At 36.1% G+C, this 21,676-nt stretch overlaps 1 protein-coding gene across 51 annotated transcripts in view; it reads left to right on the top strand.

The window, feature by feature from the left end:
• msi2b (musashi RNA-binding protein 2b) overlaps positions 1-11,953 on the top strand; it is a 413,474-nt gene extending 401,521 nt beyond the window's left edge. For 22 of the 51 annotated variants that reach the window (XM_073922868.1, XM_073922856.1, XM_073922859.1 and 19 more), the window contains 3 exons: positions 1,346-1,500; positions 7,803-7,879; positions 10,814-11,953. In XM_073922868.1, the coding sequence (XP_073778969.1) occupies positions 1,346-1,500; positions 7,803-7,844 (197 nt within the window). In that variant the 3' untranslated portion in view covers positions 7,845-7,879; positions 10,814-11,953. 51 annotated transcript variants of the gene reach the window in all.
• Positions 11,954-21,676: the final 9,723 nt, after the last annotated feature.

Here is a 21,676-nt window from a genome sequence, read left to right as displayed (position 1 = left end):
TTATGAGCTATGTTTCCATCCACCTAGTTTTTTGTGCATTTTGGATGTGCGCATAAAAAAATGGTTAATGGAAATGCCAAGATGCACAGCAATTTTAAAAATGCGCATAAAAAGCGTATGCGCATAACTGAGTAGGATAAACGTTTTATTTGATAAGAAAAGATGCGCATAAACTATGATGGAAACACTTTTACCTAACAAATTCTAGTATGCACATTTAAAAAGTTTTTTTTTGTTATAGGAGATCATGTACAATAAAAAAGTGTGAATGGATAAACCAGCAGGCTTAGCACATTGTAAAACATTTAAAATTTAAAATGTTGTTTTGGTCATTCCAAAATGCCTTAACCATTTCCGTATTAGTGTTATTATATTATTAATGGCCTCCAGAACTGTCAAGAGCATCTGTGCTCCTTGTTTAACGTTTAAAGTTTTACACGTTCATTGCATTTAAGTATTTGTCTTTTGAGGTGCAAGTCATTTATTAAATAAAGAAAAGATTGATGCAGCTTCTCATACCGCAGCAATTTTCACTTTTACTGTTAATATTTGGCGCTAGTTAATCAGGAAGTGATGATTTTGTTTTCTTTGATTAATTGGATGGAAATGCTGCTTTATTTGCACGTCTTTTATGTGATGTTCCAGTTTTGCACAAATTTAATTTGTATTTTTGAATGGATACATAGCTGATGGTACTCATTCATTTTTAGCAGTTTTTGATGAAAAGAGAGTTAAAAATAACACAATTTAGCAACCATTTGTTTTATAATTACTATTTATTCATTATATATTTATGATCTAAATTTCTTTAGCTAAAATTAATACATTTTAATGGTGCTTTTGAATGATAGGGCAGCTTACACAAAAATATGAAGCAGCCCAACAGTTTTCAACACTGATAATAATAATAAATGTATCTTCATCAGCAGATCAATGTATTAGTTATATTAAGAGTTCTGAAGGATCATGTGACGTGAGAGTGAAGTAACTTTAGAGGAATAAATAAAATGATAAACAACTTTCAATTCTTTTAAATTGTAATAATATTTCATTTTTCATTGTATTTCTCATCAAATAAATGCAGCCTAACTGAGCTGAATAGGATTATTTTAAAAATGTCTAATCCCAAACTTTGGACCGGTACTCTTTGTGTACATCTATGTGTTTGGATCCCTTTTGGTTGAAAAAATTGCACCACTATTCTCAAAACACCCCAAGCAGTATAGACATACACACATGACTCCATATTGAGCTTATAGTGCATGCTAGTGCTAAGCTTGTTAGTCATGCTAAACACTAGCAACCCCTCCTCACATTACTGTTGGCACGGCCGCTTCTCTGGCAGGCACCAACCCGCCCCGGCCTGGAGCCTTTCCTGGAGCCAGCAGCCCCGGGCCAGTGGCTGACCTGTACGGCCCCACCAGCCAGGACTCCGGCGTGGGCAACTACATTAGCGCTGCTAGCCCCCAGCCTGGCTCCGGCTTCGGACACAGCATTGCTGTAAGTACCCTGTTCACCACCATCTCTCACTGTCTCTCTGTTCTGCCCATCTAATGCATTCGCCACCTTCCCTGACAGAGAGTTGATGCTTTTAGATGCTAGCCTGGTTGTTTTTTTGTGATAGTTTATAGCAGATCAAAGGTTAATGTTGGAAAGTGAGCAGCTGATAAAATGCACTCATATACAGTGCATCCAGAAAGTATTCATAGCTCTCCACTTTTTCCACATTTTTTATGTTACAGCCTTATTCCAGAATGGATTAAATTCATATATTTTCTCAAAATTCCAAACACACAATGTGAAAAAAAGAGTTTTTAAAATTGTTGCAAATTTATATATATATATATATATATATATATATATATATATATATATATATATATATATATATATAAAAAAACCTGAAAAATCACATGTACATAAGTATTCACAGCCTTTGGGGTGACGCTCTAAAATGAGCTCATGTACATTCTGTTTCCACTGATCATTCTCGAGATGTTAGGGTTAGGTGAACAAAACCAAAACCACCCAGCTATACAGAATCCAGACAGCCTATAACAAGCTGTCTGTAAAAACACAAAGACATACAGCACCAAGCAAGTGACACAGACAGCATCACGCTCTCTCTCATTCACACATACACATAGACAGCACAAAGCTCTCTCTCATTCACACACATACACACACACACACACATAGACAGCAAGAAACAAGCTAAACACAGCATCACGCTCTCTCATTCACACACATACATACGCGTGCTCGGGAGTTGGGAGCGATATTGTTAGACCGCCCGCTCCCGTTCAATTTACACCAGAGTTACTGACCGCTCCCGCGATTTATTCGGAAATTTATTCCCGCGCCACAAGAAACCTGGTTGGGTCCCAGACCTCTACTGTGGGAATGTTTTTCAGCAGCAGGAACTGGAAGACTAGTACGGATAGAGGGGAAGATGAATGCAGCCATGTACAGAGACATCCTGAATGATAACCTGCTTCATTCTGCTCTTGACCTCAGACTGGGGTAATGGTTCGTCTTTCAGCAGGACAATGGCCCAAAGCACACCGCTAAAATATCAGTGACTTCATAACGACTCGGTGAATGTCCTTGAGTGGCCCAGCCAGAGCACAGACCTATTGAACATTTCAGAGAGATCTGAAAATGGCTGTACACCGTTGCTTGCCATCCAACCTGAAGGAGCTTGAGAGGTACTGCAAAGAGGAATGGGCAAATGTTCTCAAAGACAAGGGTGCCAAGCTTGTGGCATCATATTCAAAAAGACTTGAGACTGTAAATGCTGCCAAAGGTGCATCAACAAAGTATTGAGCAAAGGCTGAGAATACTTATGTACATTTTTATGTATGTGATTTTTCAGGTTTTTTATTTTGAATAAATTTGCAACAATTTCAATAATCAGTTTTTCACATTGTCATTATGGGGTATTGTATGTAGAGTTTTGAGGGAAAAAATAAATTTAATTGATTCTGGAATAAGGCTGTAACAAAAAATCTGTGAAAAAAGTGAAGCTCCATGAATACTTTCTAGATGCACTGTAATTAAAGGTAAATTATTTATTGGGTGCATCTCGTCATTTAAATTAATTAGTTAAATTAATTAAATTAATTAATTAGTTTTTTTTTTATATCTAAATTAACATAAGAAATTATAATTAAATATATTTAATTATTTCCGAAAAACCCTTAAGTTAAACGTCCAAGTAACAACCGTTTATCTGTAAATCCTACACCAGGGGTCACCAACATGGTGCCTGTGGGCACCAGGTAGCCCGGCAGGTTCACATGAGTTGCCCGCGGGCCTGTTCTAAAAATAGCGCACCATAACACCACATATGAGTAAGCTGCATCTAATATTTTTATAGTTATTCTTTTTAAATCACATTTGCATTGGTGTAAATTTAAAAATTACTTTAAGTTATATATTAACAAAACTTTAAAAACAATTTTAGACAAATGAAGTGTTGCATATTGATATTTATCTAACTTATTAAACCATTGTTGACAACTACTGTGAGAAATCATTAACATGATCAATGTCTTCACATAGATGAATATTATTAATTGTTAATAATAACATATAATTAAAAGTAAATTAAGAGAAATGTGTTATTTAATAACTGGTAGCCCTTCACACTAATCGGTACCCAAGAAGTAGCTCTCAGTTTCCAAAAGGTTGGTGAGCCCCTGTCCTACACCCACTAACCATTTAACATCAAAAGAGAATGAAAATGATTAACAGCATTATAGTCTGCTCATATTTGTATCACAGCATATTTGTATTAGTATTATAGCACCGTGGCCTTAGCTGTCAGCTTGCTTAATTGTGTAACAGGGCAAATACACCCCCGAAATATGTGCTGAAGGCAATTTAAACAGCACAATTTGCTCCCAAATGCAGCGAACAACCATAATCTGATATACTTGGCCTGATCCAGGAACCTAAATTGGCTTTTTAACATGCAGAAACGGCGGTTCCACTGCTGTTCTCAATCATTTGGTAATCAGCCGAAAATGTATACGCAAAAAATCCCGCCATGATATGCATAGAAACTAGGCAAGATTGACGGCAATTTTAAATACACTGAAATACCTTGAACAAAACTTTCCCTCCACAAAGTAATCTAGCTAATAAATTAATTAGCTAATCAATTTTTCAAAGCGAATTTGTCCTGCAGCGCTGAATATTTCTAACACAACTAATAGGACTAAAAGAACGTGTGATATGCGGGGACGTGAAATCAAAAGCAGCAAATACATGACGTTATGCAGAGAGGAGCTAAATAAATCATCTGAGACGTAATGGCTCGCATTGGGTCCAAAGGTGAGATAGATGTGCATGTTTTACCCATACTAATTATCAGGAACAAGACTATAAAAAATGTCTTTCTTTTGAAGGCTGGAAAATGTGAAATCACCGTCTCATTAGCGCAAAGCAGGTGCCCTGGCAAATAGCTCCAGTTAGATAGCGTTGCTTTTTAGCATTGCTAACATTTCTGCATTCCTCTCTCTCTGTCAACTTCAGGATAACAAACTGTGAACTTGTACCGGCTGTCAGCGGCAGTGTGATGTGTCAGTGTGCTTTTGTTCATGTGCCAGCCCGGAGGACAGAAATCTCACAATTAGTTCTTCTCTCATTTTCAACCCGGTATTTTGTTTCCCGCACACAAAGGCTTTTTTATTTTTCCAGCAGATGATGGGCATACCAGAGGCAGCCTTTGAAAGGTCCCCCACACAAAGTGCATATGTAAATCAATAAGGCGATAATAAACTCTTGTGAGAAACCCTGTCATAAGAATATGTTGTCTTGCCCTTTGAAGCCATAGGCATTCATTATTCCTTCCGTGCATTAGTTTTTAACCTTTAGCGGAGCGGAGAGATGGAGCAGGAGTTGGATGGAGGAGAACAAGGAGCAGGAGCCGCTCACAGGGGGGTTGATGAGGGAGGCCGTGCTAAATCACAGCCTGCCGAGGGAATTACCGGCTCCGGACGCTGAAATAAAAAAAGGGAAAGAAAACGGCGTCCAGATCTGCTGGAAAAATGAATAAGAGCCTTTGTGTGTGAGGACACTGTTTATTGCCTATCTGCACACACCTCAGATTCATTCTGCCTTCAATGCCCCTCCAATCTCTTGTTTGTGAGGAAAAGCAAATGACTTTCTCTCTCTCTTTCTCTATTCTGCCCTTAAGTACAGTTTGCAAAACAGACCGAGCACTCATTAAATCTAAACGGGATTTTCAGAATAACAATGTCACCTTGCGTTTGACTTTCAGATGGAGTTTTTCTAACCTAAATAGAGTCAAATTTAGGTTGGCCTCAAACCCTCAGAACATCTCGCCTGTGATTGACAGAGTTCTGGAGGCAGAAAGACTGCCTGACATGAACTGCTGTTTCTCACAAACTGAAAAGCTTTTTGTTTGCACAAAAGATTTCTTTCTATAAACGCATACATCTCACCGGTGCTCGCGTTCCCCTGTGTTTGGACCGGAGCCTGACGCTGGTGAAGTTCACAGTTTTGCTGCTTAGATTGAGGCTTATGTGTGATTTCCGACAGCTTATGTTTGCTGCATGAATTGTGATTTCCAGATGAATTGATTAATGTTGTTATTGTTGGCATGAATGTTAATGATTATATATAATTACTTGAATTAAACCTTCTGTTCCCTCTTACAACAGAATACTTGACATTCTCTCTGATTTATTGAAATGTATATATTTGCTTCATTTTGCTTTGTTTGGCAAAAAAATAGTACAATTGAGAGCAGGAATAATTGTAACACTTTGTTCCCCACAAATTCAAGATGAGGGCAAAAAAAAAAACACAGTTAAACTAAAAGTGAATTGCCATGCTGTACTTCCCAAAACACATCATTTTAACGAACATTAAAAATCATTAAAACAATAATCAAATTGAAGAATTTTGACTTAATATTTTCAAGTCTCCTTTTTTTTTGTAAATACCTCATTTATATACACTCACTGGCCTCTTTTTTAGTTACAACTTACTAGTACCGGGTTTGACCCCTTTTACCTTCATAACTGCTTTAATCATTCATGGCATAGATTCAACAAGGTACTGGAAATATTCCTCAGAGAATTCAGTCCATATTGACATGATAGCATTACGCAGTTGTTTCAGATTTGTCTACTGCACATTCATGATGCGAATCTCCCGTTCCACCACATCCCAAAGGTGCTCTATTGGATTGAGTTCAGGTGACTGTGGAGGCCATATGAGTACTGTGAACTCATTGTCATGTTCAAGAAACCAGTCTGATATTATTCGCGCTTTATGACATGGCGTGTTATCCTGCTGGAACTAGCCATCAGAAGATGGGAACATTGTAGTCATAAAGCAATAAACATGGTCAGCAACAATACTCAGATAGGCTGTGGCGTTGACATGATGCTCAATTGGTACTAATGGGCTCAAAGTGTGCCAAGAAAATACACCCCATACCATTACACCACCAGCCTGAACCGTTGATATAAGGCAGGATGGATCCATGCTTTCATGGTTTTGACGCCAAATTCTGACCCTACCTTTCGAATGTTGCAGCAGAAATTGAGACTCCTCAGACCAAGCAATGTTTTTCCAATCTAATGTCTAATTTTGGCAAGCTTGTGCCAATTCTAGCCTCATTTCCAGTTTGCTGACAGGAGTGGCACCCGGTGTGGTCTTCTGCTGCTGCCTAAATCAGCTTTCTTCCCCATTCTGATGCCCGGTTTGAACTGCAGCAGATAATGCATTTGACCATGTAGACATGGTCAAGACTGAGATGCTGCCAAGTGATTGGCTGATTGGAAATTTGTGTAACGAGCAATTGGACAGGTGTATGTAATATAGTGGCTGGTGATTTTATTGTTAGCAGTTTAAGTGATCTGATTGATTGAAGTAATTTAGGAATATAAATACTCAAATATAAATTTAATAATAAGATCATTAATAAAATTGTCTTTACATATGCAAAACAAAACTTGAAGGATAGTTCACCCAGAAACAAAATTCTTCTCCATTTACTTACATTCAAGCAGTTCTAAAGTTTAATGAACTTGTTCCATTTGAACAAAAAACAAGATGAAGAATGTTGAATAAGAATGTTGGATACAGACATCCATAATAGGATTGAAAATTGCTATGCAAGTCATTGGTCGTTTTTCGTAATCCTTCTTCAGTATATTTTCTTTTGTGTTCAACAAAAGAAAGAAATTCAAACAGGTTTGGAGCAAATTGATGATGAATAAATAATGACAGAATTTTCCATTTTGGGTGAACTATCCTTTTAAACAGTACATTTAAAATGGGGATATGATAAAGTTATAGTAAATGCATAGCAAATGGAAGTATATTTAATCATTAATATAATCGTTTAAAACAATTACATCGCTTAACTAAAAATAACACAACTTTTAACTACACCATCAACTTTACTACAACTTTCTTGCCGAACTTGCAAACACACTGCAGCAAAACAATCAATATTTATTGCAACATTTGAAGCAAGCAGCCTTTAAAAGTGTTTGATTGGTTTTACCCTGATAAAATATAGCCACAGTGTACTGTGCGTGAAGTTACACGTCCTGAGCATTACAGTTCTTCCTGCTCTCCCTCATGCTGTTCATCAGATCAGACTTGGGGAATGATCTGCACTGATCTCTAAGGGTAATAGATAACATTCATTCATGCTAGCAACACATGCAATGATTGAATTGACTTACAAGTGAGAGAAATATTAGCCTTTTCACTCAGAATGCATACTGACACCATTACTAACTGTACACTTTTAGGGTCCTTTGATTGCGACAGCTTTTACAAACGGATACCATTGAAACCTAACAGGTGGTTGGTTGCCATCTCATTTGAGGTAGATATCCTTGTACCATTTATCAAATATATATATTTTTATATTTGTGCCTTCATAATTATGTATCTATTCACTCCACTATCTTCCTGCTGCATTCATTTTGGTCCCCTCTCATTTTGATCTCATTTACGTTGAATCCCCGTAGCTCTTTTATTTCTCATCAACACCCGTAAGGCTTTTACAGGGCTTTTTTTTTACATCCCAGACAGTGCAAATTCAACTTCATATGCAACAACTTGATTTTCAGAGGCCTTACTTCTCAATGAACATCTCCGCTATTATTGCTTCTACAGTTTGAAGCCCTTTAAAAGCCTTTTAAAAGTGTTTCCCGCTTGGCAAACACCGTTTTCGTGGCGGCTACACATTTCCTCCATTACTTTTTGTCACTAGTTCCTCCTTTATCCTCCGCCTGCCTGTCTGTCATCTGACTTCTCCTTTCATGCATGAAGTCTGCGAACGGTTTGACTGGAAACTGCGCAGTTGCTTTCTTTCACTGCCAGAGCTGTATTGGCGACAGGCGCTCGTATCGCCTCGTATCCTCTATGAAGTGCTGTATTTGGATATTATGCACAGGTGTTGCGGCTTTGATTAGTGCGCACCTGGAAGCGAGCCCTCTTTGCTGAGAATCTGTTGACTTAGGTGCCATCTGATGTAATTCATCAGGTTTTTCGGGATAAGGTGCTGTTTCTGTAATCACTGCGCTTGTATGGCTGGGTCTTAAGGGCTTAAAGGTGATTTTGAGTATATGCTGAGATGCCAGATATGGCTAAATCGGAGATGACTCGCTTATTTAAATGCGGCGTGTTTGTGAATAAAGTGGATGCGCATTTACTCCTTCCAAATTCCTCCTCTATACTTAGTTAATATTTGCACCCGGACTGTTTTTTTCTCTCTCTCTCATTTCTCCCACGGCGATGCATCAAGTGCGATTACGCCAGACTCTGTGGCTTTATGGCATTTACCTGTGACCTGTCGTCTGAATAAGAGGCCTGCGGACTGCGGTTTGTTGTCCATAATCTTCCTAAAGAGCTTCTCATTTTGTCCTCGAGGCAAAACGGATGATTGATTTAATGAGTAGGTTGAATCGCTCCATCTGTATGGATTCTCCAAACGTTTGATTGAAGTACACATCAGCAGTCAGAGAAAGCAACCGCGGCGGAGAGGGGGTTTTGCACAAGCAGGTTCTTAACTTGTCATTTCCTGGTCGGATGGACATCCGAAGGGTTTCTGCATGCGTGAAACACTGACATATGTGTTGTGTTGTGTAAATGTCTGAACTCTGTGTTGATATAAAATGTGTTTGAATAAAAGTGCCGATGTGTTCTGGATCTGAGCCTAAACAAGTAGGGCTTATAATGAAAAGATGCTGACAGTGGCATCACTTGATATAAGTGAACAATATAACATCTCTACTTCAGTTTAAAGCTGTCGGCAGCAAACTTTCAGCCAGACCAAGTCAATATACAGTTTGTTTAAACTAGATTTATTGTGTACCATCAGATGCTTCAGTTTATCAAACACATTGCTTTTCCAAAAGTCAGTATATTCTTGTAAGGAGAGCAATTTTTAGGGATGTAATGATTCAGTGATTTCGATTTCACCGTTTGATTATCAAAATGATACTGAAGTCATTATACAGTAAATGAAAAGCTGACCTTAGTGTTACCGATAATCACAAAGCAGTGCTGAACATCGATTTGTATCATTCAGAGGTAACACAAGCAGAAAATACCATCTAAAAATATCAAACAATCAGTTCCCCCCTGAGATTCATTCTCCTTCTACAGTTCTAGTAGGATTTGTTTGGCATTTCAAATGATTTGAATTGATTTTCAACTGGTTTGCTGTTCATTGTTACATCCCTATCTATTTAATTAAATGACAGTTTAACTGAAGTGAAATTGTCTAAATATTTGGGTGTTTATTACACTGCCGCAATTTGGAAGTTTAGACACATCTACTAATTCTGTATTACTGTTTTCCATAGTTTAGAACCAAACTAAATCAAAATTCATCCGTGATGCTTTGATTGAAAGGTTCTCTGAGTAGCATCAGTATATCAACTTTCTAAACCCATATTTTAGAATGTTAGTGTATTTATCTACAAATCAGAAGCTTGGTTTGTTTGTTTTTAACATGAATGAGATTACAAAACTGAAATTCTAATGTGAAATGTGCACTAAAAAGGCTGCCTTAAATGTTTTAGTTAAATCAAATGAACTTTTATAATCATGTCAACTTAGTCAAAGTGACAAAAAATACTCATTAAAATAAGTTAAAGCAACATAAAAATGTGTTTTCTTGATTTGTTTTTTGTCAAAAAACATAATTTATCTAAATGTGTGTGAACAGTGTTCATGTAAATTCACCAACCTAACATCATTATTGCTGCAGTAAGGCTCAGATGCAGCACACATCACTCTACTTAAATGTATAGTTCACCCAAAAATGAAACTTTACTCACTATTTACTCACCTACAAGTGTTTCTAAACCTTTGTGTGTTTCTTTTTTCTGTTGAAAACTAAAGAACATATTGTAATGAATGCTATATATATAATAATGCTATATATACACATTGTTTCTCAACCACGTTCTTGGAGGACCATCAGCTTTGCACATTTTCCATGGCTCCTTAACCAAACACGCATGATCCAGATCATGAGCTCATTAGCAGAGACAAAAGTCCTGTAATGGGTGTGACAGACAATGTAGACATCCAAAACATGCAATGTTTGTGATCCTCCAGGAACGTGGTTGAGAAACACTGCTAAAGGAGTCAATAGCTACCAGTTTCCAACATTTTTAAAATGTGTTCCTTTGTTTACAACAGAAGAAATAAAACTCTGATTCAGGTTTTGAACCTGAAGTGAAGGCTGAGTAAATGATGACAGAATTATGAGATTGCTGAGCCGCTTCTCTGTTTGCTCCAGCAGAGTTTATCAGGAGGCCCGGGGAAGACTGGCCGGAGTTTTTAATTGGTTCTGTGTACAGGTAAAGGCCATTAAACTTCAAGCACTACAGCGCTGAACGGGAATCTAAAGCTGAGATGGCGCCACACGAAGAACAAACCGAAATGTCAGAATCATCTCAGAAAGAAGAAGAAAAAAATACAACAACTAAAGAATCTGCTGTACTATACTGAAACCCTGGCTTTTGAATATGTTATCCTAGTGTAGCCCTGACCTTAACTTAGGATTTGATTTGATTTCTTTGTCCTTTTTTCCCCTTTTAGAAGAGTTTTATTCATCTTTTATTGTGTACACGTTGACTCAACCAACGTTTCTTTCTTTCAAAGTTTCTAGATGTTCTTCATTGTTCTTGAATGTTCTCTGACGAGAGCGACTATGTAAACATGAACTAATGTCCTTTTTTTGTTGTTGTTGCTGTTTTGTTTTTTGAGCTAGTAATATTCCAATTGCAGTTTCATTTCACAGCCCTTGACCGATCACATTTTCATACGAGCAAGAAAACTGATTGAAAAGGTGGCATTTTTAATTCAAGCCTATATCGCAATGAGTGGATAACTCAAAAGAAAAAAAAAGAAAAAAAAAAGATCTTAGTAGCTCTGTTCAATGTTTATCGTGATGTCTTGTTAACCATGATTACCTATTTTGGGCAATAAGAGGACTACAATATTTTCACAGTCCTTTTTTATAAATGTCATTTTTGTTGTCGATGATGAAGAAAAAAAACAAGAAAAAGATAAAGCTTTCCTTTTAATACTTTGTGAGATTTAAAAAGAAAAGAATTCTGAAACTGTAAATATTCTTCTGTTCACTGCATCAAACTGTTTCTGAGAGAGAACCATATTTTTGTGATGGTGTCATAGAGGTTGTATTGTGCGCAAGGCGAAATATGTCAGTGCAAAAATATATCTTTGAGGCTCAATGCAGTAACCGAGGTCCATCTGTAGCACAAAAAGGCCGTGATTTTACCCCAGTACGGACGAAAGTCAATCCAACACTGTTAGCACGCTTTGTAAATACTGTGCAGGTGTCATACCAGCATACAGATTAGATAGTACGTTACGCTTACGAAGAGAATCTACTTCACAAGGTATACAGAAATCAGCGTCATAACAAAACGAAAAAGAAAATCCAAAGCACACATGAATTATAATTTCAAAACCGTGTCGAGACATTTCACGTTTCATTACGTCGTCTTGTATGAGCTTCTTTTTTTTCCGTCGCGTGTCTGTGTGGAGATTTTTACACGGAACGAGTTGAATAGCAAAGGCAATATTTCAACATTGCTTCTATGATCAGAAAAAAAAGAAGAAGAATCTTTTATACCATTACCTCAGTCCTGTGAGAATTACTTTAAAGGAGATTAAAATTAATTTATTTTATCCTGAGACAGATATTGAGAAAAAAAAGAGATATTAAAGTGTTGTTTTGAAATTAAGTAACTCATTGCACTGTGAGAGAGAATTTATCATTTTTCTATTTGCACATGTGAACTGACAGTCTCGAACAAGGGTCATGTGAAGGAATTTTTCCACACGGGATAACACTTGCGAATTTCCAGTCTTGGCTTACGTTGATTTGAAGACTGTACTTTGAAAGAAATAAACGATCTCCTTCCAGGGATTTTATTCTAGAATATCAGAGATGAGTTTTATTGGTAGCAATAGTTCATTTCCTCAGAAACACTGAAACTGATTGAAACCAGTAGCTGCTACACACATTTGTTGTACATGTGGGGACTGGATTTTGATGAGACACAAATGGCATTTGGAAATATGAATGATATTTGCGAATATGAATCGACTGACATGTGTATGCTGTTTATTCGACCTTGTCGAAATGGTTTATTTTCCTTTATTTAATTGTGTTTTTAGTGTTCATTTCACTAGCAGGTGAGGCAGAATGCTGGATTCTTTCTTAAGAAGGAGATATAAAGTAATACGATTTTAAAATAAAATAAAAAGAGAGAACTTTGTGCTAGCTGTTTAAAAAAAAAACAAAAAAACAAACGTTACAACAAAGAGAAAAAAAAAACGAAAGGAAACGATCCCGAACATGTTTTGAATTTAAACAGGGATGGATTTTTATCAATATTTTTGTGGATGTTAATGATTATACTAAATATAACAATGACAATAATACAGATATTATGTACTGTATTTATCAATTGTTTCTCTTCATTCCCTGTCACCTCATTCAGTAATATTATGTTGATCATTGTATTTTAGTAGTGTGTACGAAAAAAAAAAGATGAAAAAAAAATCAAACAGGAATATGACTTTACCTTGTAAAAGAGTGCTGTCTTGATGCCAGTGTAGTGGTCTATACACTTCTCGGTTGGTATTTTTCCACATTTCCCCCACTCCTCTCACTCTCCTTTTGTCGTTTTTGCCCTTTCTCTATATCTCACTCTCTCTTTAGTGAGTAGTTGTAGGTGTTATGTACTTAATGTTAAGATGTAGAGGTATTCATTAGCAATCGTAGGACCAGTAAGGATAGAACTTTCTCTTTATAGTCACTTCAAGACAAAAAAAAAATGCTGTTAATGCGTTATTTTTCTTTTTCATAGTATTTCTTCGTTTTTCTTTCTTTCCTCCTCTCTCTTCTTTTTATTTATTTAGTTCCACTGTTTTGCTGGTCTCACATGGTTTCAACTAACCAAAGCTCTCACTGATGAAATCTAGGAGAAAGGAATTGCTGTACGACAGAATTGTAATCAAGGCATTAATTGGATCCCCACCCTTGAATGTTTTAAAAGGGGTGTGTGTGTGCCATACTACCTTAAATGCTAACGCTAGATATGCAAAACCGCTTGATTTTCGTTCTTTTTTTTTAGGCTATAATTATGACGAGGATGACTTTATTACACGAATGAAAAAGAAATCATGACTATTTTTTTAGTACATTCTAATTATGACGATATAGCTTGATCATTTTAGATAAAACTGTAATAGGTTTTGATATGTATGCGCTTCTTGAAATTATCCAGTGGACTACAGTGCTACTTATTTTCATTGTGTCTGACTAGATTCAATCGTACTTTAGTTTAAATTAAACAATCCTGATTTTTGTGCGTTTTAATTGCCAGCTTTCATTTTAACTCAACATCATGTGATGTCACACTTAAATCCAGTGTCACTCTGAATCTGTATTCCTGAATCACATCTGTTCTCAGGGATATCAAACATGAGCCAACGTACCACCTTCATAAAAGGACATTTTTACGATGCTAGTAGATTAGCACAACTTGTAATGAAAAGTGTCCGGATGAAGATACATTTAAGTGAAATTTAAAGGTGCTGTCATGAATCGTGCACAGCATTTTCTCATTTTTGAGCAGCATCCAGCATCCATTTAGATCTCGTCAATTGAGATGGTTCTCGATAAAACCAGCATGATCTTGTGGCAATTTGTGACTGTTTTGCGTTTGGCGAATCGCTAATTTGTATAAATCTCATTCGTACATTTTCGTACGACTTGCTCACAGCCCAATCAATGATGGTTATTGTTTTTTTTTCTCCGTAATCGTACATTGTAAAATCACATTGTATGAATTCATACGAAATCACCGCCTTCCAGAACAGTTGCGTTTTTTTCACATGAGATCGGGTTAATAGTCACGCAGATGAAGCACATTTCCCTTCTGCTGACGGAAGCGGTTAAAATGAAGGCTGGCAACCCTTTTCGACAGTCTTTTCCATTTGCATCGTTTAGCTTACCCCGTTTTATTTCCCCCGTAATTTGATCTTGTAGCTTGGACTTTAAGGTAGCATGGCTCTGTTGCCACCATTTTGTTTTCCATGGACAGCAGTTTACAGCAGATGAATGTTACACATCTTGCTAGACTAGTTAAATCATTGGAAAATTGTTGGTTTAAAAAAAAAAGAAAAAATCTAAAAAAGAAAATGACCTGGAAGGTGTGGAGTGATTTTTGGGAGTGAACTACCGTATCCATTTAAACTTGAATTTTGCGGCAAGTGCTAGGCAATGGCCAAAACGATCATCCCACTAATAAAGCAACAAAGCGTTCAACACTGTAATGTCTAATGTACAGTATATACTTGTATACATACACCAGATATATGTGTATAGTGTATATATATATATATATATATATATATCTCTTTGTTAACTTGTTTCTCTGGCTGTTGAATCATGTCTTCTTGCTGTGTGTCGTGTTGGAGCTGGAGGTTAGTAGATTAGCTGTTGTGTAAACCTAGCTCAATTGGGACGGTACGGTGTGTTTTTGGCACATCCTTTGGGATGTCAGTCTCCCATTTTCTCCTGAGGCGTGGGCCTCGCTTGATTGCCTTGCCCATTCCTAACACTTGCCCATTTTTTAACGTTAACGGACTTTTTACCGCGAGAACTGACTGAACGGACTGACGTCTGAAAGCATCTTTCAGGTCTTCTTGTATGGCTTGCTCAAGCCCTGTTGTAAAATAAACTAAAGTGGATGGGGGTCTCTCACATCTCAGATGTGGAAAGTATAATTTTATATTTGTATTTTCAAATAATAATGATAATAATAATAAAAAATGTTTGTGAAAGGTTTCCATCCTCTACTGTGGTCCAGAAATCAATGTGTTTGTCTGGAAAAGATTTTAAAAAAGGAAAAAAAAAATACATAAAAGAAATAAAAAAAGAAATAAAATAAAAGAGTTTTGAACCATTTCACTCATGGTTTTTATTTTCAACTTTTTTCAAGCAACTGATTTGTGATTAAAAAGAAATGAATATACCTGCAAAAGATTGTATGCCAGAACATGCACAACGATTAAAATGCACAAAGTTGAATACAGAGCCCAAAAGCTTTCGTCTAAGTTTGTGTTCATTCTCACTTTTGTCCACATGCTTCAATTTGATTCAGGGTCATTGAAGGCTGCACACGTGATAAATGTTGTGTTCTTAAAAAGATCAAATTAGGGCCGCACGATTAATCGGAAATGATCTCGATTTTACCCCCTACACCATCTTAATACAGCATCTCTACAATTTAGCCGATTATATTTTCAAGGTCAGGAGAGAAGCATAGAGGTGAACACACAAGTCTTTGTTGTTTTATTTCTGTTGCTCAGCAACATGGACACCTCCAAATGATGGTAAAAGTGACATATACTATATTTATAAGGTATAATTCACTTAAAAATGTCATTTCTGTCTTAATGTAATGATGTATTTGCGGCCGCAAAATGACATGTGAGCTGACGCACTGTTTTCTACTAAGAAGACGTGCAAGAGTGCCCACGAATAATCTGTGAACAGAACCTGCATATGCTGTGAATAGCAGACAATAATCTTGTAAATAAAAATAATAATGCAAATAATGTTTGTTAATGTTACAAAATTGGGTCATGACATGAGCGCACTGCAATGAAAGTAAAACCGAAAGCGCACACATTTAAATGATCATATTGCATTTTATAGTTATGATTACAATAAGCACTTGATATGTGTTTTTACACAACAAACGCAAAGTGTTGAGCATGAAATGTTTAACAGAGTCAGTATAACAACTCTAGCCTATATAATGTTGAATATAATGCAAGAGGGAATCTGATGTTGACAAACATTTCATTTTACCATTGAAAAATGGTCTGATAGTGTTGCCAATGTCTCAAACATAATAATTCAACTTTAGAATTATGAATAGTTGTATTTTGATCACTTTACTGTGCATTAACGACCTGGACAAATTTAAAGTCGAAGTCCACTATACCAAGTCTATACAAAATTGATCATTTCAACCAACAGTAGAGCTACACATTCAGTAGCCCTAATATTATTACTAATGTAGTTTTACCATATGTTTGAGAATTAATAATAATAATAGCTGACTCATATTAATCTTTATTTTACATCTACAGAATGGTGAAAAAATTATGATCTTGATTTTAAGCATAAAAATAAAATAAAATAGTGGTTTTCATTTTAGCCATAATCGTGCAGCCCTACAGCAAATACAATTCAACCAAATCATTTTGCATATCCCTGCTGAAAAAAAAAACTACATATGCTGGTGGTAAGTTATGTTTTGACGCTGGTCTCAAGACCAGCATTAAAATCAGTAAGACCACCATTGAAACCTGCAATGAATCCTTAACAGCACATACTTTTTTTTCTTCAGCAGGAAGGTAGAACAACAACATAAATGGGATTAAAAAGCAATTCAAACTGTATTGTGTGTTTTTTATCCTTTTTGTTTTTTTACTTGATAGAAACAGCTAGATTAGACAGATGCCAACACAGACGGGGTGCTTGACATGCCCTCATACTTGATAACAACGAATAATACTAAGGTAATACAAGCACAGCATTAAATACAGGTTCACTTGCCAAGAGGATAAACATGCCTTCTGAACACAATGTGTTATGTGTGGTGAATTATTGCCTGCCAAGTGCATGAAACCAAATTTAGTTGACATTTAGAAAGCAAACAGTCCAACTCTAATGACTATAAATCACTCTTCTGCTGTTGTTTATGCATTTACCAAATTGTTGGTTTTGAATTTCAGCCTACTTCGCGTTGGTAAGGATGAATTTTGATGGGTTTTTATAGTTTGTGTTAATATTCAAACATTTAAAAGTTTGAGAATTTTAACAGTGCTTTGTTTAAAATGTATTGGCTCCTTGATTATCGCTCAATGTCAGTTTTCTGAGCCGAAAATATGTGTTACTTTTTATCTAAATAAATCGTGTAACACTTTAGTATACTGAAAAAAAAATCATTGGATTTACTACATTTTTTTATGTAAGTGGTAAGGATGCTCCGATCAGGATTTTTGAGTACCGATTCTGATGCTTCAAGCTATAAATTTGCCATTGCATTAAGCACATTTTCCCTCTAAGCATAAGTGTAGATCTGTTTACCTAAGAGAATAAATGAAGGATGCCACATATAATCCTTTAACATTTCTCTCATAACCATTTAGTGTGGACATGTCATGTCAGAGACAGCTTTATTGAAAATAATAGATAAAACAGATAAAAAGTTGGTAAGAATGACTTAACAATGCAATTTGGAAACATTGCAAATGATAGAAGAAGAATTCTACAGGTCTCAATCAAGAAAAAGTTTGCAGTGCATATTTGATGCATCTTTCTCTGCTTATGATTGGTTCATGCTATCAGACAGATTAACGAGCTGATAGCATCCCTAGTAAGTGGTTGCAAACAATTGGACTGGATTTAAGCAAACAAAATAAATTTTGTAATGGTAAACTTCATTAGTTTAAATTCAGCCCATATTAATAGTTTGCAACCACTTACCTTAAAAAAACATTGTAATTTTTATTTTTTTTTTCAGTGAAGTACATAATCAATTTTAAAGAGATATTTTACCTAAAAATGTCTATTTAACTTCAAGTGCTTCCAAACCTTTGTAAGTCTTTTTTTCTGCTGTGAAGCATAAAATAATATATTTCATGAGATCCATCATAGGGGGAAATACTTCGGAAGTCATCGCTGATTTCCAACATACAAAAATAGTTTTTCTTTCAACAGAAGACAGAAACTCAAACAGGTTTAGAGCATGTGGAGGGAAGTTTACTGAATTTTAATTTTTAGGTGATCTATCCTTTAACTAATTTAACTTATTTGAACAAATGTAAGTGGATTGAACATAAAACACTGGAGTTTCCCCAAAAAAAACTCAGCAATTGTGTTGTTTCATCACATTTTAAGTAAATCTTTTGAACAAGCCGTAACAATCATTTTTCAAGTCAAGTGGAAACAGAGAAACGTAAATATTGTGTCTCGCAGGACAATGGTGCTACGTAAATTGATTAAAATACAATCACAACACTGGACAAAAGAGCTATTTAAAAAGAAAAACTCTACACATAACTAATATATACGATAGTTATCTACACACATACGACATGCTATACAAGAACTTTTACATGAGATTGAACGATGTTGTGCAGGATATTGTGCAAGAAAGATATTAAAGGTTGAATATTGTGCAAAAAAATGTATTTAAGGTTGAAGCAAGCAGTGCAACAATTGTGGTACATTTATATTAAACATCAAGGTTTTTTTGAGTGTTGTTGGAATGCTTACATTCAGGTATGGGATGGGACAAAGCATAAGTCTCAAACTGGATTCCTGGCTCCAACCTTAATCAAACACAGCTGATCCAACTAATCAAGGTGTTCAACAATACTAGTGACTATTTAGCAGGTGTGAGTTGGAATTGGTTGGTGCTAAACTATGCAGAGCTGCGGCCCTCCAGGATTTGAGTTTGAGACCATTGGGATAAAAGGATGTAGAATAAATAATATATATATAGTACTAAGAAAACATTTAATATGCAAGCTAATAAAGTGACAAGTAAATAGTAATAAATGAACAGAAATTTTCTTATTCATTGCAGTGAACTTCATTTTTCGTTATTTATGTAACTTAAATAGACCAAGTTAAAACATTTGGAATATTATAACCCTCACTAATTGAAAGCTAAATGCTCTTCATTTACTTGTGAACAGGGGCGGACTTGACTACTGATCAAGTAAGCAGCCGCTTAGGGCCCTGGGGAATTGGGGGTCCCCGACAAATGCCAAGAAGGCTATATTAATAATATAGTAATTATAATGGTATAAACCATTAAGATTTAAATGTTATTGATTATTGATAATAACAATGAATAGTGAAACGTTCCTTCTGCACTGCACATGCAATTATTAAAATCTAGCTACAAATATGGCTAGTTAACTGTACAAAGTTTGTGAATTAGTTTTTTTTATTTGTGAAGTTATTTTTATTTTTTTTAACATTAAGAAAATAATGGTTACACTTAAAATATAGGGGAATTACCAACCTACGTCACACATGACATCACACGGGTTCAACCGTGCATACCGGTTGCAAAAAAGACTGGTTGCAATAACAAACATGTCATGGTTCTGTGGTAGGATGCCAAAATCGAAAGTTCAAAAATAGAAAACTTAAATTTTACCGTACACCACACTGCTTTTAATGCCAACTGCAGACGTCTTTGGCTAACAGCCTTCATAAGTGCTGAATGGAGCGAGGACCTAATTAAAATGCTGGACTGCCGTTCTCATTTCATATCAGGTAAGTTCACGCTATGTTGAATCATGCACATTTGATTGCAGAAATGATTTCACCAAAAACAGTTAAACATGGGGAATTAAACTGCAGACACTGAATGCAAAGAATGAAATGTAAAAATGTTAGTTCACATACCCTGCCGTACAGGAGCAGTTCGCTGTCAGAATGCAGTTGTTTTGTTTTTTGAATATTACCCAGGCCTTGTACAGTTCCGTCTTCTTTCCTTGTCTTTGCCTATAGACAGAATCTCTGTTTTTAGCACTACAGTCTTGAATCTGGTAATCATGGAACATTATTTCTTGCACATGACCATGCACACAGAACAAAATTGTTGGCATCCAAACCCTTGTAGGCCTTTACCTTCTCTCTTGTAAAATCACTTGGCATTTCAATGAGATAGTTGTATATTTGGGGCTGCATGCTTGGCCTTTTCATCTTATCCAATATCCATTAGGAGGGTGCTATCGCAAATGGACCTGTCAGACAAACGTCACTCACTTTAACGTTATTTTTGCCGAATCACTGTGCTAATCACTGGGCAAGAAGCTGTTATAATACGCTGAAAGCATTATGTAAATAATATATATATAATATTTAATCGATATACCTTATCTCTAATTCAACAACAAACTCTGTACCTGAATGTTCACAAACCGGTAATTGGACTTTATTTTTTAACATGCAGTTTATTTACAAAAAGCGAATCTACCAATAAAAATAAATCTATCTAGATAGAGATTGTTTTGAATGCATGGGCCCCATACCTGGAATTATTAGGGCCCCCCAAATCACTAAGTCTGCCCCTGCTTGTGAATGGGCTCATAACCATTTGCTGCGAATTAAAGGTAATAGTGCTGTAAATAATGTTCTGTTAGACATCAGTGTATCATTAAGATTTCATTTGACTCTATATGATTTTTTGACTTTTAATGTGACCAACAGCCATAATTTCAATTGAAAGTTTTCTTTAATGTGCCACTGAAAAAAAAAAAGTCACCTACGTCTTGGATGACCTGAGAGTGAGTAAATAAAAAACAAATTATCATGTTGAATAGATTGTAATTTTAAAGTCATAAACACCCAGATAACATTTTAGAAAATTAAATCTTAGAAAAGATTTGGCTTGAAAAAGCATTGAAAACGAAATGTTTAGTTTGTCGAGCTGTCTTCAACCATAACAATAGCTACATCTTGATTTGCACTTGGTTTTTGTCTTACATTTCTAATTAGAAATGTTTTACAGAGCAAGCGAGCAAAAACGTCTCGAATATAGGAATGTTGGAAAGAAAAAAAAAAAACACGATTTCAGAAACAACACCCTTTCATAAATTTTTTTTCTCACGGAGACGTACAGTACACAGAATCCAATCAGACAGTCCTATTGTTGTGCGGCGCGTTTGTTTCTTCCAGAGCCTAATCAAGAGGTGTTTCAACCGGGATGAAAAATGCAATGTGTGCAGGCTGGCAGAAATTAATGTCATTTTTAATTTGAGTCGCTGTCCCATTCTCAAATGTGAAATTGCCTTGCTGAATGTAAGGTGTGACAGCTATTATAAATGTGTGGAAATCCATCTTCCACCCTGCCTCCTCTCTCTCCCTCTCTTTCTCTCGCTGCGGGACGAGCAAGCTCTCTTCATACAGTCACTATCACTGTATCCGTCCACCCACACACTTCACTCGAGCCCTCGGATAGTGTCATGACTCATTGTGTTCACTGTTTGCCAGGAGAGAAATACTGAGAGAAATCTCAGCTTCCCT

This window comes from Danio rerio, chromosome 15 (assembly GCF_049306965.1).
Source record: "Danio rerio strain Tuebingen ecotype United States chromosome 15, GRCz12tu, whole genome shotgun sequence".
Classification (NCBI taxonomy): Eukaryota; Metazoa; Chordata; class Actinopteri; order Cypriniformes; family Danionidae; genus Danio; species Danio rerio.
This window is presented reverse-complemented; position numbering and strand designations above follow the sequence as displayed.